This window comes from Hyaena hyaena, unplaced genomic scaffold (genome assembly GCF_003009895.1).
Source record: "Hyaena hyaena isolate Hyena2069 unplaced genomic scaffold, ASM300989v1 scaffold_21, whole genome shotgun sequence".
Classification (NCBI taxonomy): Eukaryota; Metazoa; Chordata; class Mammalia; order Carnivora; family Hyaenidae; genus Hyaena; species Hyaena hyaena.
The window spans coordinates 3,472,779-3,486,689 of record NW_024080653.1 but is presented as its reverse complement, the minus strand read 5'-3'; the positions used below and the strand labels follow the sequence as shown (position 1 = coordinate 3,486,689).

Genomic DNA, 13,911 nt, shown 5'->3' with positions numbered 1-13,911 from the left:
ATGTCTTGGGGGCCGGTCAGTTAGTCGGGCTGAGAGCACTTTGTGGAGAGTCCACCAGCCAGCTTCTCCAGTGGCCCTGGGTCGCCAGAGAGAGAGGCTGGGGCTTGGTTTGCGGGAACGGCGTGTGGAAGGCAAGCCAGCCGGGCCCGCGCTGGGCGCAGTGGTGGCCCGGGCTCGCTGGAGTGGGGGCGGCACGGTGGGGAAGGGGGCCCGGGAGGAGGGCAGGCCAGGGCGTGGGGCCAGGCTGGCCACGGACGCCGGCCCCGGCCTTCCTCCTAGGGCCCCTCGCCCCCTCGGTGCGGCCATGCGGGAGCGGCGCAGAGCAGGACTGGGGCGCCCCGCTCACCTCACCTTCTCCTTCCTTCTTTCCGGGCAGGTCAATAACGCCACAGCCCGCGTCATGACCAACAAGAAGACCGCGAACCCCTACACTAACGGTAAGGGGCCCAGGGCCGCCCTGGATGCTGAGCGCCCCCTGGTGTCCCAGCTCTGCCGGGTCAGAAGGGGGCGGATGGGCCGATGCAGGAGGAAAGCTGGGGCTGGACACCTGGGCCTTCCCAAGCAAGGCACCCAGATGCCCCAGGACAGGCCCCGGGCGCAGAGGGCGGTGGCCACGTCCCGGATTATTACTTACTTGCTAAGCAGTGAGGCAGGGCCTGGGCTAGAGGCGCTCCCTGTTGAGGGAAGGTGATGATAATTAGGATAGTTCTCCAGGCTTGGGGACACAGGTGTCCCCAAGGGAACTCCCCAAGGGGAGCCTTGTGGGCACGTAATGTGCTTCAGATGACTGCTCTCGTGCGCGCACACACACCTGGCCCTAAGCAGAAGCAGCCAGTCTTCCCTGAAGACAGAGCCACCGAGGCCGAGGGGAGGGGTGGCCCTCACAGCCACGTGTCTTCACCCCGCGGGCCACGCGGACTGGTTTGAGCGTGGCTGGCAGAACTGGTGCCTGTTCGACTTCGTCCCTGAGCCGGCGAGTGGCGGCGCCGCCCACTGTCAGGATGAGTCTCCCTGAGCGCGGGGAGGAGGGCCTGGCGTCTCACCCCCCAGCAGGGGCAGGGTGACCAAGCCACCCCCCAGTGCTCTTGTCCCTAGGAGATGGGCCACCCATGGAGTCAGGTGACAGGTCAGCAAGAGACAGGGCGCTGACCCGTGGCAACCCGCCAGCAGGGCCTCCCCAGGTGCCCTCTCAGAACAAGGCAGGAGTCCAGCTGAGCCACATTTACACTACATTATGGCTCCCACCCTGCTCTTTTGAGGACTATCAAAGCTCACGTTTTTTAAAAAAATTTGGGACACCAGCGTGGCCCGTGGCCCAAGCTCCTGCGGAGTGCTTGGCACACACAGTAAGGCAAAGTGGTGGACATGTCTGGAAGGTCAGGACGATCGTCAGGAGCCAGCCGCCCCCTTCACCTGAGAGCCACACCCCTGCTCTCCAGCCAGAGCCGGGGCTTCGGGAAGCGTGGAATCCAGAGCCTGAGTGACCACATTCCTAGCCCAGGAAGGGCCCGGAACCAACGGTGGTCACGTGACCGGGAACGGCGCAGTGCTCACTGCCAAGGTGTGACCTAAGCGTCCTCGCTGGCCCGAGCAGGAAGGACACGGGCTGCGGTCGGCCGGCCCCAGCTCCTCCGTGGGTTGACACAAGCCCAGCACGTGGGCTCTGGCGGTGTGGGCATGTGGCTGGACTTTGCTTCCACACTCCAGAGAATTCATCGAATTCGGAAATTCATCGGCCGTGGGGGAGGGGGCTGAAGTGTCTGCCGTAGGAACCAAACTCCCCAGGTTTGACCAGGCGTTAAGACTATGTACAGATAAAGCAGAGGAGCCTCCAGGTGCATCTCAGGCTGCCTCCGTCACCTGGGCTCCCAGACAGTGAAATGGGCCCAGCAGCGACAGGGAGAGGCATCAGGAAGCCAGAGTAGCAGAATAAGTTCCCAGGATCTCAGAACTGGTGGTCCCACGGGAGCCACAGGGATGGAGCCCCGGCGGGGGAGCGGGCTTAGGCCACTGGCTCCGAGACTCTGCTCCATCGCAGCTTTTCCTAAGAAGACTCAATTCTTGGGACTGGAGTTCTTTCTAGGAGATGAAACATTGTTTCCCTCCCGACCTGGGATTTGGATAAGATTCTGGAGTCTTCTCCATAGATCGTGCGTGCTGGTCGGGCGATGGTGGACCTGGGAGGGAACGGCTGGGAGGCACCAGACCCAAGTCACTGTTCTGTAGGCCCCCCAGCCACCTGCCCGGCAGTGGGGATGTTAGAATCTGGGTTGGAGGCTCGCAGGTAGGGGCTGACACTGATGGCCTGGTCTCGTCCTCTGCCGTGCTCTCCAGAGATGTCTGGCTAGCTGGCCTGTGGGTGCAAGTCCCTTCTGTCCCTCCTCACAAAGCAGGAGGGATGTGGAGCTGGGCTTTCAGGCCATACCGCAGAGATACGAGCAGGTACACTGCGGGGGTCAGGGCCTGGGCTTGGTCAAATACACCATCCTGTGCCCGTGCTATCTGAGCCAGCACCTGGAGCCAGAGCCCACTCCAAGCTGGCTGGCGTCCACCCCTCAGACCCTCCGATGCAAACAGGCTTCACTCCTGCACGTGGGTCCCTGGTGGGAGAGGGAGACTGGTGTAGAAGCACAGGGCCCTGAGCCAGGCCACAGGCAGAGAGGGACAGGCGGGTGCAGGGTACAGCTGGGGGCCAGGGAATGGCCAGGAATGTGGGCTCGGTTTGGATGTGGCTCTGCCACTCTCCGGCTCTGGGATGTGAGGCTGCCACACCTCCCTGAGCCTCCGCTTGCTCATCTGTAAAATGGGAGGGTGTGACACCACCTCCCTTGGGTGGGTTTAGAACAGCGGGGCCCATGGTGAGGTGCTCAGGAAACGTTCGTCGTCATTAGTACCTACCATCCAGAGGCCCCTGCTTCTCAGGAAGCCCTTCCCCCTGGCTGCTCTGGGGAAAGGCAGACGGAGGCTGGCCGGGGCAGGACTCAGCCGTGGGGGAGAGCTCCACCCCGGGACAGAGGTTTTAGGACGGGGAGGCCGTGGCAGAAGCCAGGCCCCTCACGGCGGCCTCCGGCCTTCCTGGAAGGCAGTCTGGCTCCCACCGGAGTTCACGCTTCTATGATTGGGCTCCATCCTGTGCGGAAGCACCCTGGTCCCGGCTGTGGGCCTGCAGACATTTACAGGAGTGTTCTTTCCCTCCCGGACTCCCTCCTGCGGAGACTGCAGGCTCCAGGCTGCTGGAGCTGGTGCCCCGGGCAGGGCGGGCCCAGGGGCGGGCTGGGGCGCAGGTCAGAGCCGGTGAGGCTGCAGGCTCCCCGCAGGCCAGCTCCACCGGCCCGACCGGAGACGGAGGTGGTCCCGCCGGCTGGTCTGCAGAGGCCACGCCTTGGGCAGGAGGTCCCCAGGGTAGGGTGAGGTGGGGAGAAAATGCGGGAACCGGTGACTGGGTTTCTCTGCTTCTCTCCTAGGCTGGAAGCTAAATCCCGTGGTAGGCGCAGTCTACGGGCCTGAATTCTATGCAGGTATGGCTGCCGCGGTCATTCTGGGTGCGAGGGGCGGGGCCTGGCCGGTGGGGGTGTGGCCAGGCGGGGCGTGGGTGTGGCCAGGCGGGGCAGTGGGTGTGGCCAGGCGGGGCAGTGGGTGTGGCCAGGCGGGGTCGTGGTTGGGCGGTGCTGGGCTGACGTCAGGCTCCCTGGCCTTCCCTCTCACCACGTGTTCTCTGGCCCCCTTTCCTGCAGTGACGGGGTTCCCCTACCCCACCACGGGCACGGCCGTGGCCTACCGGGGCGCGCACCTACGGGGTCGGGGCCGGGCAGTGTATAATACGTTTCGGGCTGCGCCACCCCCTCCCCCCATCCCAACTTATGGAGCGTGAGTACCTGGGGAGGCACTGGGAGGGAGGCATGGGGGGAGGCCCCGGGGGGGCGTGGGGAGGGAGGCCCTGGGCAGCTGGAGGGGCTAGGCAGCCTTTCCAGAACTGCGGGAAGGTGGGGGGGGGGAATCCCCAGACTTCTGCACTGCAGTCGCCTCCTATCAGTACCCCAACCCCACCCTGCCATGGGCAAGGGTCGCTGGCATTTGGGGGACAGAGCCCCAGCACCTTGCCAGTGCGTTTAACGGGATGGTGGCTGGCCCTTGAGGTCAGCGAGGGTCTGCTCGAAGCCCTCCCTGGGCCCAGTGCCCTCTGCCCGCACGTGGGGACAGCTGCCTGGGCTGGGGGTGGGGGGAGGGTAAGCACCAGGGGCCGCGGGGCCCCTGGCTTTGTGGGAGAGAGGAGCCGACCAGCAAGGGTGTTACTCTATTGTTATACCAAAACAGGGCACTGGAGCAAACGCTTGTTAAAATGCCAGTCCCATGGGCAGGGCTGGCACCCTGCCCGCTCCCTCCTCAGCAGACACCGGAGCCGGCCTGCCCACCACTCTCTTGTCCGTTTGCTTCCAGGGTCGTGTATCAGGACGGCTTTTACGGTGCTGAGATTTATGTAAGTGCGGCCCTGGGGGAGGGTGGGTGGGGGTTTGTCTAGGCCTTCGCTGATTTCCAGGGTCTTCCCCTCCCCCACCCCCTCCCACTGCATCCTGGGAACCCCAGAGGGTGAGAGTGCCAGGGCACTGGGTCCCTGGGAACCTCGGCACAGCGGAGCCTGGCTTGTCTGTGTTCACGTCTTCTCCAGTCCCCAGGGCGTTGGATGATGGGGGCAGGGGCGAGTCTCCCATATCCCTAACTGCATTGGGGCCACTGAGTGAGCCCCCGTGGTTACCCCATGTCCCATAAAGAGGCCCAGAGAGAGACCAGGGGGCAGGGGCTCCAGGGCGGACCCCTTGGTGGGCTCCTGCGGCTTCTCTCTCCCTTCATGGGGATGCCCGTGCTGCGCCTCTAGCCCAGAGCCCCAGCTGCCAGCCCCATCCCACACCCATGCCCGGCCCAGCACGAGGCCTCGCTTCTGTCCTGGGCATTCGCCCGCAGGCCCACAGTCCCTTTGTGCCAGGGCCGAGACGTGATCTGAGTTTTCACCCTTGACCTTTCCCAGTATCTAGGATGGCACCCAGTCATCCACGGGTTCTCCATGCCCACGGGCATCAAAGTCAGGGGCGCACAGACCATTGGCAGGTCTGTGGGCACTTAACAGGTGGCAAAGCCATGATCACAGCCGGACACATAATTGGTGCCCACCAGTGTGTTGAACGGGGTCGGAGTGAACAGGCCTGCACCAGCCAGTCTTCACCCGGCTGAAAGGTGAAGGTTGAAAGGCTGTGTCAGCCCCACTAAGCCTCTGTGCTGTCTCTCCCTCCCCCTTACCCTGCAGGGGGGCTATGCAGCCTACAGATACGCTCAGCCTGCAGCGGCAGCGGCAGCCTATAGCGACAGGTATGGCCGGGGTCGGGGTGAAGACAGGCAGAGGGTAACAGGGTCCCTGTAGGGCTGGGCTCAGACAGACGGGAAGACTTAGCCACTTTGCGGGCCTGGGGCAGCCTTCCCCCCGGTGGCACAGAATCTGGACAGAGGAGAGCAGGTCCGAGACCCCTGAACCAGCTAGGCCCCCCGATTTCTTTAGTCCCTTCCTGCTGGCACGACGGGGGAGGCTGTGGAGCCCCCCAGTTCTCCTTTGATTCCCAACCCGGGAGGCCTGGCCCCCTCCCTGAGCTCTGGAGGCCCCCCGAGTGAGAAGGGCAATAGGAGGCTGTGCCTCTGCCCTTGAGCAAGCCTCTGATCCTTCTCGGGGCTTCCTCATCTGAGACCCTTTAGCTCAGAGAAGGAAGGGCAGCAGCATGCCCACCTCCCAGGGGCTGTGGCGAGACCAGGGGGGCAGTGTGCCCATCTGAGAGCAGCCAGCCCTCTGCCCAGCAGCAAGCATGCCCAGGGGCTGGGGGTGGCTCTGTGTTTTGGGGGCAGTTCCCCCAGGGAGGCCTATGGCCCTTTGGCCACAGAGTTCCTGCTTAGACGAGTGTGGGAACCCCCATGCCTGGCATGCACAGGGTGGGTTCCAGCCTGGGGACCCCCTGACCTTCCCTCCCGGGCAGCACCAGGGACCCACCCGTCCCTCGAAGCTTCTCGCTGCGTCTCACGTGTGGGCCTTGTCGGGTGCACAGCAGGCCCTTCGGCCCAGCCCTGTCCTAGAAGAGGCTGGCATTTCACGTACAGAATCAAGTAGAGAGGAAGGCCATCAGGGGGCCGCGGGGCCACAGCCCGCCACGTTCTTCCTCCCTGCTCTGAGCCTTTCTGCGCTGAGCACTCTGCCCTTGTTATTCCCAGGGGTGGAGGTTTCTTTTCCCTCCACCCCTGCTCTGCGAGGACTCCATTCTCCTTCCACGAGGCCCCTGGTAGAACAGCCTGCGTTCCGGGCGCTTCCTTCTCAACAGGCAGGAAGGACGGTGGGGAGGGAGGAGGGCCTGGCCCATGGGACCACACTGGAGGAGGAGGTGGGCCCGCTGCCACCCTCACCTGCCCCCCACCGTCCCCCACACCTCTCTCCCTGTGCTCGTCTCCCCAGTTACGGCAGAGTCTATGCGGCCACTGACCCCTACCACCACACCATCGGCCCCCCGGCGACCTACAGCATCGGAACCATGGTAAGGAGCAGGGGGCTGGCCGTGACAAGGCTGGGGTGGGCGGGCCCCGAGACAGGGACCCAGACCTCTGAGCAGCGCCTGGGAAGAGCAAGGCCTGGACTAGAGTCTGGGGGAGGACTTGCCCCTTCGTCCCCCCGCCCCCCCGGGGACTTTGAGGGAGGCAGGTCCAGGAAGGACATCTGGCCCCTCATCCACCCACTCTGCCCAGGCTTCTGAGGCTCCAGAGGCCCGTGGGGGTGTGTCGGCCACCGTCCCCCTGTGTCCTGTCCCTGTGCTTTTCCTCACGTCAAGAAGAGGGACAGGGGCTGCCCCTCACTTCCCATCCAGACCGGTCGGCGGCTCTGGGGTCAGCTGTCTCTGCAGCCACCCCCTACCCCCACCCCGCGCATTCCCAGCCAGCTCGCAGCAGCCAGAGGCGTGCAGGCCAGTGTGTCTGTGTGTGTGTGTGTGTATGGCCAGCTGTCGACACATGCAGCCCAGCTCACTCTGTACCCCGAGACCTGCTTCCAGGGGACACCTGCCTCCTGTGCCCACCCACCCCCCCCCCCCCCCCCCCCCCCCCCCCCATTGATGTCAGTTTTTAGCTAGCTTGGCATCCAGCATCAAAGATGAACACATTTTCTGGGGGGTAAGGAGGGAAGAGGTTCAGAGCCAATATGGATACGTTCTTCCATCTCCCTTGGTTTTGATTCTCCCTCCCCATTTTTGTTTTGTCTTTTTTGATTTTTAACAAGTTCCCGGCATCCCAGGCAGCCTGCAGTGATGGCTAGTGGCCACAGGGGGCAGCAGAGGCCTCTTGGGGGCCGGCCCCTTCCGGGTCAGAGGCCCCAAAAGTGCGGTCTGTGGGCCCATCTGCTCCAGGCTCAGCTCAGGGGGCCCCCCATGCAGCTGCTGGCTAAAAGCTTTCGTTGATTCACAGACAGGCCCCTCTTGTTCTCATTTTTGCTTGTAAGATTTTCTCCCCACCCCCCCACCCCCGATTTTTCCTCTCTGGCACTTGCCGCTTCCATCTTCTGTTGAAGTTGGTTGGTGGGAAGGAGGTTCTGGTGAAGACCTCCCTGAGCCAGCGCAGCCCAGGGACACGGGGAGCAAGAGCATCGAGGGCCCGTCCTCCTCAGCGGGACGCAGGGCCAGGCCCAGGCGAGGCCCTGGGGGAAGAGCAAGGACCCCAGGGACCCCCTAAGGCTCGGAGGAGCTGGGCAGGCAGCCACAGCCTCTCCTGGTGGAACCAAGGCCTAGGGACCCCTGACAGAGGAAGTCCATCCTCCAGAGCCCCCGCGGGATGTTGAGGAGGTGGGGCCCTCGCTCAGACCTCGCCCCACCCATGAGAGAGAGAGGGGCCGGGGAAGGGCCAGGCCTGAGCCTAGAGAGTGCCCCAGTCGTCTCAAACCTTACCGTCCGGGAGTGCTGTGGCTGATGACCTCAGCAGGCCCCTGGCCCCCAGGCCCCCCTGCTGCCGTGGTCACTGGTACCCGCTCTCCCCAAGGCAAACCTTACAAAATGGGACTTAGCAATTTCTTTTTGGTTTTCCTTTTTTTTTTTTTTCCTTTTTGCTTTTTCCCCCCCTACCACGAGGCGGTACTGATTGGCTGTTTGTCATCTTTGATGTTGCAGGCTAGCCTCTGCCGAGGAGGGTACAGCCGCTTCACCCCCTACTAGCAAGAGGGCCCAGCCCCTAGCAGCATTCACACTGACTGCCCAGTACACACCACACCCAGCAGTCCAAAACCAGGCACAGCCACCGGGAGGACAGTGTGCCCCCCCCAGGCAGCGGCACGCGACGCTAAAGTCCATAGGTTTTACCTCCAGCCAGCCGGTGTCCCTGCCCCTCACCATGGCGTGTGTGTCTTTGACCTTGGTTATCCCTGTATGTCTGAAACCTTGCTTCCTATTTTGACTTTGTTGACGTTGTGACCCCCCCAGCCATTTCAGGTACGGTATGCACATAGTGGGAGGGGCCAGGCCGGGGACGAGGACCGCCCCCCCCAGAACTAGCAATAGAGCCCGCCAGGGCGACACCCACTTCCCATCATCCCCTGGGTCTGCAGAGCCACAGGAGAGCCACTGGAGAGCCCCCCCAAGCCAGTAGGGGCCACAGCCACTGCCCCTCTCCTGGGGTTCAGGGAGGGAGGAGGAGCTCCCGTCCAGTGGATACAGGGACAGTGCCCCCTTCCCACCTTCAGCTAGTCACAGGCGTGGCCACCTCTGCCCTCCTCACCCCCAGCCAGCGGAAACTAACATTTCTAAGTTTGAGGATGTTTCCTGCCACAGCAGCCACAAGCACATGGTGCCACGGCCACACCAGCCTTGGGGCTGCTTAGCCTCTGTTGTAAGACAGGAGAATCTAGGCAGAGATTCCCCTGCACCCACCCCTGCCCCCCATCCCCCACACACAAAGCCATCCACCCTGCAGGGCCCAAGGGTTCGCCCTCAGCCCGCCTGCAGTAGCCTCTGGTGGCAGGCTCTCCCAGCCCCCACCCCACTCCGCCAGGCTCCCAGGATGGCGCCTTCGTGCCGCCGCACTTAGGGTCCCGGCCAGCCTGGCACCTGTGTTAGTATTTGAGCCACGGCACCCTTCCCCTCTCTCGGGCTTGGAAACCTCTTCTTATCAGGGTGCAATTCAGAAGGGGCAAGCAGGTGAGGAGCCGGGGGAGCCCCATGGCCGGCCTTCCTGGCCAAACAGCACTCGGTGCCAGCCTCCCCTGTAGAGGGTCCCAGGGCTGCGCGGGAGGAGACCTGGCTGGGGCCTGCTGGTAATCCTGGGACAGCCCGGGTAGCTTCCGGGGAAGGCTGCACGGTGAGAACCTGCCTCTGCTACGGGAGGAGGTATCCGCGGCCGAGGACGCCCAGGTCCCCTAACGGGCCAAAGTTGGGCTTCCGGGCGCAGCCAGCTAGAGGGTGTGGGTTCCCTGCCAGCCAGGGCACGCCGGGTTCCGGCTGGTGGAGCGGGCAGATCACGCCCTGGGTGCCGGGCCCTCCCTCCCCATTGCCTGGAGCACCACCTCCTCAGCCACCTGGTTCCAGGCCCCTCGTGGCCACCCACCCACCACGCCCCTGTCTTCAGCCAGCCGGAGCCAGCCAGGGCCCTGCCCAGCTCAGCCCTCGCAGAGCCCACAGGTTGTGTGTGCCAGCCAGTCCCCTCTGTGCCAGCCGGTCCCCTCTGTGCTCACTGCTCTTGATGCCCTCACTTCTCCCCCCTCGCCCCCCCCCCCCCAGTCCATACTCTCTGCCCTGGAGAATGAGGTCTGCTTTAAATTCAGCTTGTGCAAGACGGTGGGTTCCCGAAAGCTGGGGTGGGGGGGACAGGCTGCAGCGGCGGGGGGGGGGGGGGGGGGGAGGTGCTAGGACCTTAGGGCCCGGGGCCTGGCTCCCTCCCCCCGCCCTGCGCCCCACGTGGCCGCCGGGGCCTGTCCCATCCTCCCGACAAGCCTGGCAGTTGCTTCTGTGAAACTGCAAGTCCTGCCTTTCTGTTTCTGTTGTAGTGAAAGCTTCCACCGTTTCCTTCTTGGACCATGAAGGGCAAAAACAAAAATCAAAAAACAAAAACAAAAAAACAAAAAACAAAAAAAAAAAATCACAAAACAAAAAACAAAACAAAAAAAGATGTTAAGATCCAAGCAACAAAAAAAAACAAACAACCAAACCAAGAAGCATCCACCACGTCCAAGTCTCGCGTGGCACCGCACACCGCAGCGAGGGAGCACGTCCGGCGGGCGCCGTGCCCAGGAGAGCGCCCCGGGCCCCGCCCCTCCCCGGCCGCGGCCCGGCGGGATGGGGAGAGCAGGAGGGAAGGGGCCTCGTTTTCTACCAAGTCTTCCTTCCCGGCCCCCCACTCCCAGGGCACATGGGGCCCAGAGGAGGGACAGGCCCCAGGCCTGAGCAGGGGAGAGCAGCCAGCAAGACTTGACCTTGTTGCCGACTGTGCCAGTGGAGGGGACGGCGGGGCTGGGGTGGGTGCGGGGGGCGTTGCTCATTCCCGGGGTCTCTGGCTTCAGCCCGTGACCCTCACGTCCGGCTGTCTAGGCCCCAGCTCCCCAACTCGTGCCGTGCCGCTAGCGCCCACATCCCAGTGAAGGGGTTTGCAGGCCCCCAGAGCCTGTCTGACCAGCAGCCCTGGGGTCCGACCCCACCACCAAGGAAGGGCTGACCCGGCTCTAGAGCTGTGGGGCGCCCAGGTCCCCCCGCCCTGTTCCATGTGAGGGGGCTCCCGGGCAGCAGGATCACTCCCAGTACCTAAGAACGTTGGGGGGGGAAGGGCCTTGGGGCTGAGGACTCGCTCTGGCTCTGGCCGGGTCCTGTTCCCTTTCTGCAGGTGGCCCCCCGCCTGGTCTGCGGGAGGGAAGGCAGGCTTCAGGCCGCCTGCTGGACCGACTCTCCCCACCACTGTCCTGCAGAGGAGCAGCGGGCCGGGCGGGCCAGTCGGTGCCGCACTGAGGTCCGGAGCCGGGTGCCGCGGGGCTGGGCGGCCAGGCCAGAGCAGGGAGGAGGAGGGATGAGGAAGGGCGGCGCCCGGGTCAGGTCCCAGGGTGGCTGGAGAGCAGACGCTGGGCAGCAGGGGGAAGCCCCTGGCCAGGCAGGGGTAGCCGGAGTAGGGGACAGCAAAAAACACACACAGGCTCCCAACATGGCTCCACTGTCTCATGAAACGTAAAACGTAAAAAAATTAAATTTAAAAAAAAAACCTCACTTTATATATTCAGCATCAGCTCCTCAAGCTCTGAAGTGAGCCCCTTTTCTATTCCCGTTGTACAGAGCCCCGCCCGCCCCACCCCTCCCGTCCAGAGCCCCCTGCTGCTCCGGACCCTCTTCTTGCGGCAGCTCCGCCCCCGGCCCCGCCCCCCCCGGCCCCCCAGGACTGCAGCCGAGCCCCAGGCTTCCTTTCTTACCATTCTGTATGCTTCCGAGGTGTGACCATTCAAATCAACAGTATTATTATTAAGATTATTAATAAAGATTTCTTTCTTCAAACCAGGACAATGCTTTTTGATGTGGCAGCTCCGGGCAGGGCCCAGAGGGTGGAGGGCCGGGCGGAGCCCCGGGTCGGGTCCCCAGACAGGGGAGTTGGACCGCCTTTCTGGGCCAGAGATCCCAGAGCCCCAATCCTGGGGACTCCTCTCCCAACCGGACCCAGAACACGCTGGGGGCGGGGCTGACGCGTAGCCGTGGAGCCTTGCCTTGAGCCCGCTGCAGTGATGCGTGTAAAGTTAGGGGCACATTCAGGGACGGGGGACCACCGCCGTGGGCCCTTGCCAGGGAGCAGAGGCTACTCTGCACAGGCACCCGGCTGGGGCCAGCCAAGCGCAAGCGGGAGAGGGGACAGGGCTGGGGGCGTCGCGGGGGGAGGGCCTCAGATCCCAAGCACGCCCCGGGCTCTGCCGCTGTGAGGGGAAGGGCCCCTGGTCCTGAGCTCCAAGGTGGGTCCCACCCCTGGAAGGCTGGGGGGGGGGGCAGCTGCCACCCTCACCCCTTCCCCTGGAAGAGGGGGCATAACCCAGAAGGAAAGCGCAGGTCAGATCAAGAGCTGAGAAGCCTTGGGCGTGGGGGGCTGGGCCAGAGTCCAAAACAAGGCGCACCATCCACACACAGCTCACCGACCCGAGTTCTTCCTGTTTCACGTCGGATAACTTATTTGAGAGCGATTACGCCCACCACAGGGGCACAGGCTGAAATGCTAACATATCAATTTTCCTGCCCACGAGCCTCTGCTCTCTGCAGGACAGGGACGGAGCTCCCGGGGATCTGGGGGTGCCGGTCCCACCGTGCGCCGCGCGCCGCTACCCCCTCGCTTCTTGCCGCCTGCCCGCCAGCCGGTGAGAAGGCAATGGCCACTATAAATTTTCCCTCCTTCTCTGCATAAAGCATTTGGGGGAACCGGCACATAAAAAAAGCAAACAGGCTTCGTGAATGAAGAGGCACAGGGCGTTACAGTGGGCTGCCTGCTCCCGGGCACCCAGCCCCGGGGACCCCCGCCTCGGGGGACGCAGGGAGCAAGGCCAGGAGCCTCCACCCCACCTCCCCGGGCAGCAGTGAAGAGAGGCTCAAAGTGCCGGAGGGAACAGTCCACGATCCCGACAGCAGCTCCAAGTGGCACGCGCTCCGGTCCTTCCCACCAGTCTGCTGAAGTGTCCCACTTCACAGGGACACCCAGGGGTCCTGGGTCAGCGGAGGCCCCGCCCTGTTCCACGTGAACCCCCCCCCTCCCCTGCTGGGCAAACCCACGCCCCACCGGGGACTGAGCTGGCTAGGCCTCGGGAGAGTGAAACGCTCCTCTGTCTCCCTGGGAAAGGGGCACGTGGGCACCTGGGAAGGCAGGGAGGGTGGTGACGGAGGCAGACGTCAGCCCTGGAAGGAGACCCCTTTGCTGTCCTGCTGGCCGGGTTTGCCAAGGCCACCAGCCGACCCCTCTCTGAACCCCGGGCTGAGGCGGTGTGGCTGTACTGCCCCCTGGTGGCCTCTCCCCTCCCTACAGCGTAAACCCAAGTCCGTGGAGCCTGGGCTTGGCCTCACTGGAGGCCATCCCTTAGGCGTGAACCCTTGGCTGCGACAGTCTTGGCCCTTAGCACCTCTCACAGCGCGGGGGGGAGGCAGAGAAATGGGCAAGTAACCCCCATCGTTGGCCCTATGCAGCCCGGGGTTGAGACCCCGAGAATGACCACACTGCGCAGGCCCGAGAGGCTGGGCAATGAGCGGATCACCCCAGGCCGCGGGGTGGAGAGCCTGCCCCTAGGAAGCCAGCGCAGTGGCCTAGGGCTCAACAGGGGAGCAGTGTGCCTGGAGGACGCAACTCAGCTCCCTCACCCCTCCTCTTCCTCCCCACGCAGAGCCGCTGGCAGACAGAAGGAAGGGGCTAGAGACAGAGAAGGAGGCGAGAGAGGAAGGGGCGCCAGTGAATAGCGTCCTCAAAGTGCCTGTGTTAACACTTCTCAGGGGAACTGAGCCCCGCCCACCCTGCAGAGGCCGAGGCAGGGGGATGTGACGGACCAGGGCAGCCAGGGCGCCCGCGGCAAGGCTGGGCCGGGCTGCAGGCCGAGGGCCTCCCCGGGGCCTCTGGCTGCCCAAGGCGCACAGACCCCTCCGTACAAGCTTCACCAGGACCAACAACCCAGGACCCAGGACGGGGAGAGACGCGGCAGGACTCGGGGCCCGAGATGCCACACACGGGCCGGTCTGGACTGGGGCAGCCCGCCTGGCCCAGGACTCTCGGTCCCCCTGCGCCCCCATCCTCAGCCCTCAGTCCTCACGCTGGGACCGCATTCGGGCTGCTCACAGACCACCTGCCTCCCTCTCTCTCAAGCCCCGTGAGCACAAGCAGCTCTCAGCCTGTTAGGAAATCGCCTTCGTGGACCGG

The 13,911-nt window shown here is 64.2% G+C and overlaps 1 protein-coding gene across 7 annotated transcripts in view; it reads left to right on the top strand.

Annotated features, from left to right (window-relative positions):
• Positions 1-11,531, top strand: part of RBFOX3 (RNA binding fox-1 homolog 3) — a 437,228-nt gene extending 425,697 nt beyond the window's left edge. For 5 of the 7 annotated variants that reach the window (XM_039226511.1, XM_039226513.1, XM_039226514.1 and 2 more), the window contains 7 exons: positions 377-437; positions 3,465-3,518; positions 3,735-3,867; positions 4,315-4,477; positions 5,300-5,361; positions 6,485-6,563; positions 10,046-11,531. In XM_039226511.1, coding sequence (XP_039082442.1) covers positions 377-437; positions 3,465-3,518; positions 3,735-3,867; positions 4,315-4,477; positions 5,300-5,361; positions 6,485-6,563; positions 10,046-10,048 — 555 coding nt within the window. In that variant the 3' untranslated portion in view covers positions 10,049-11,531. The remainder of the gene's footprint in view (positions 1-376; positions 438-3,464; positions 3,519-3,734; positions 3,868-4,314; positions 4,478-5,299; positions 5,362-6,484; positions 6,564-10,045) is intronic. The other 2 variants (XM_039226516.1, XM_039226515.1) reach the window with 1 other exon arrangement.
• The last annotated feature ends 2,380 nt before the right edge of the window (positions 11,532-13,911 follow it).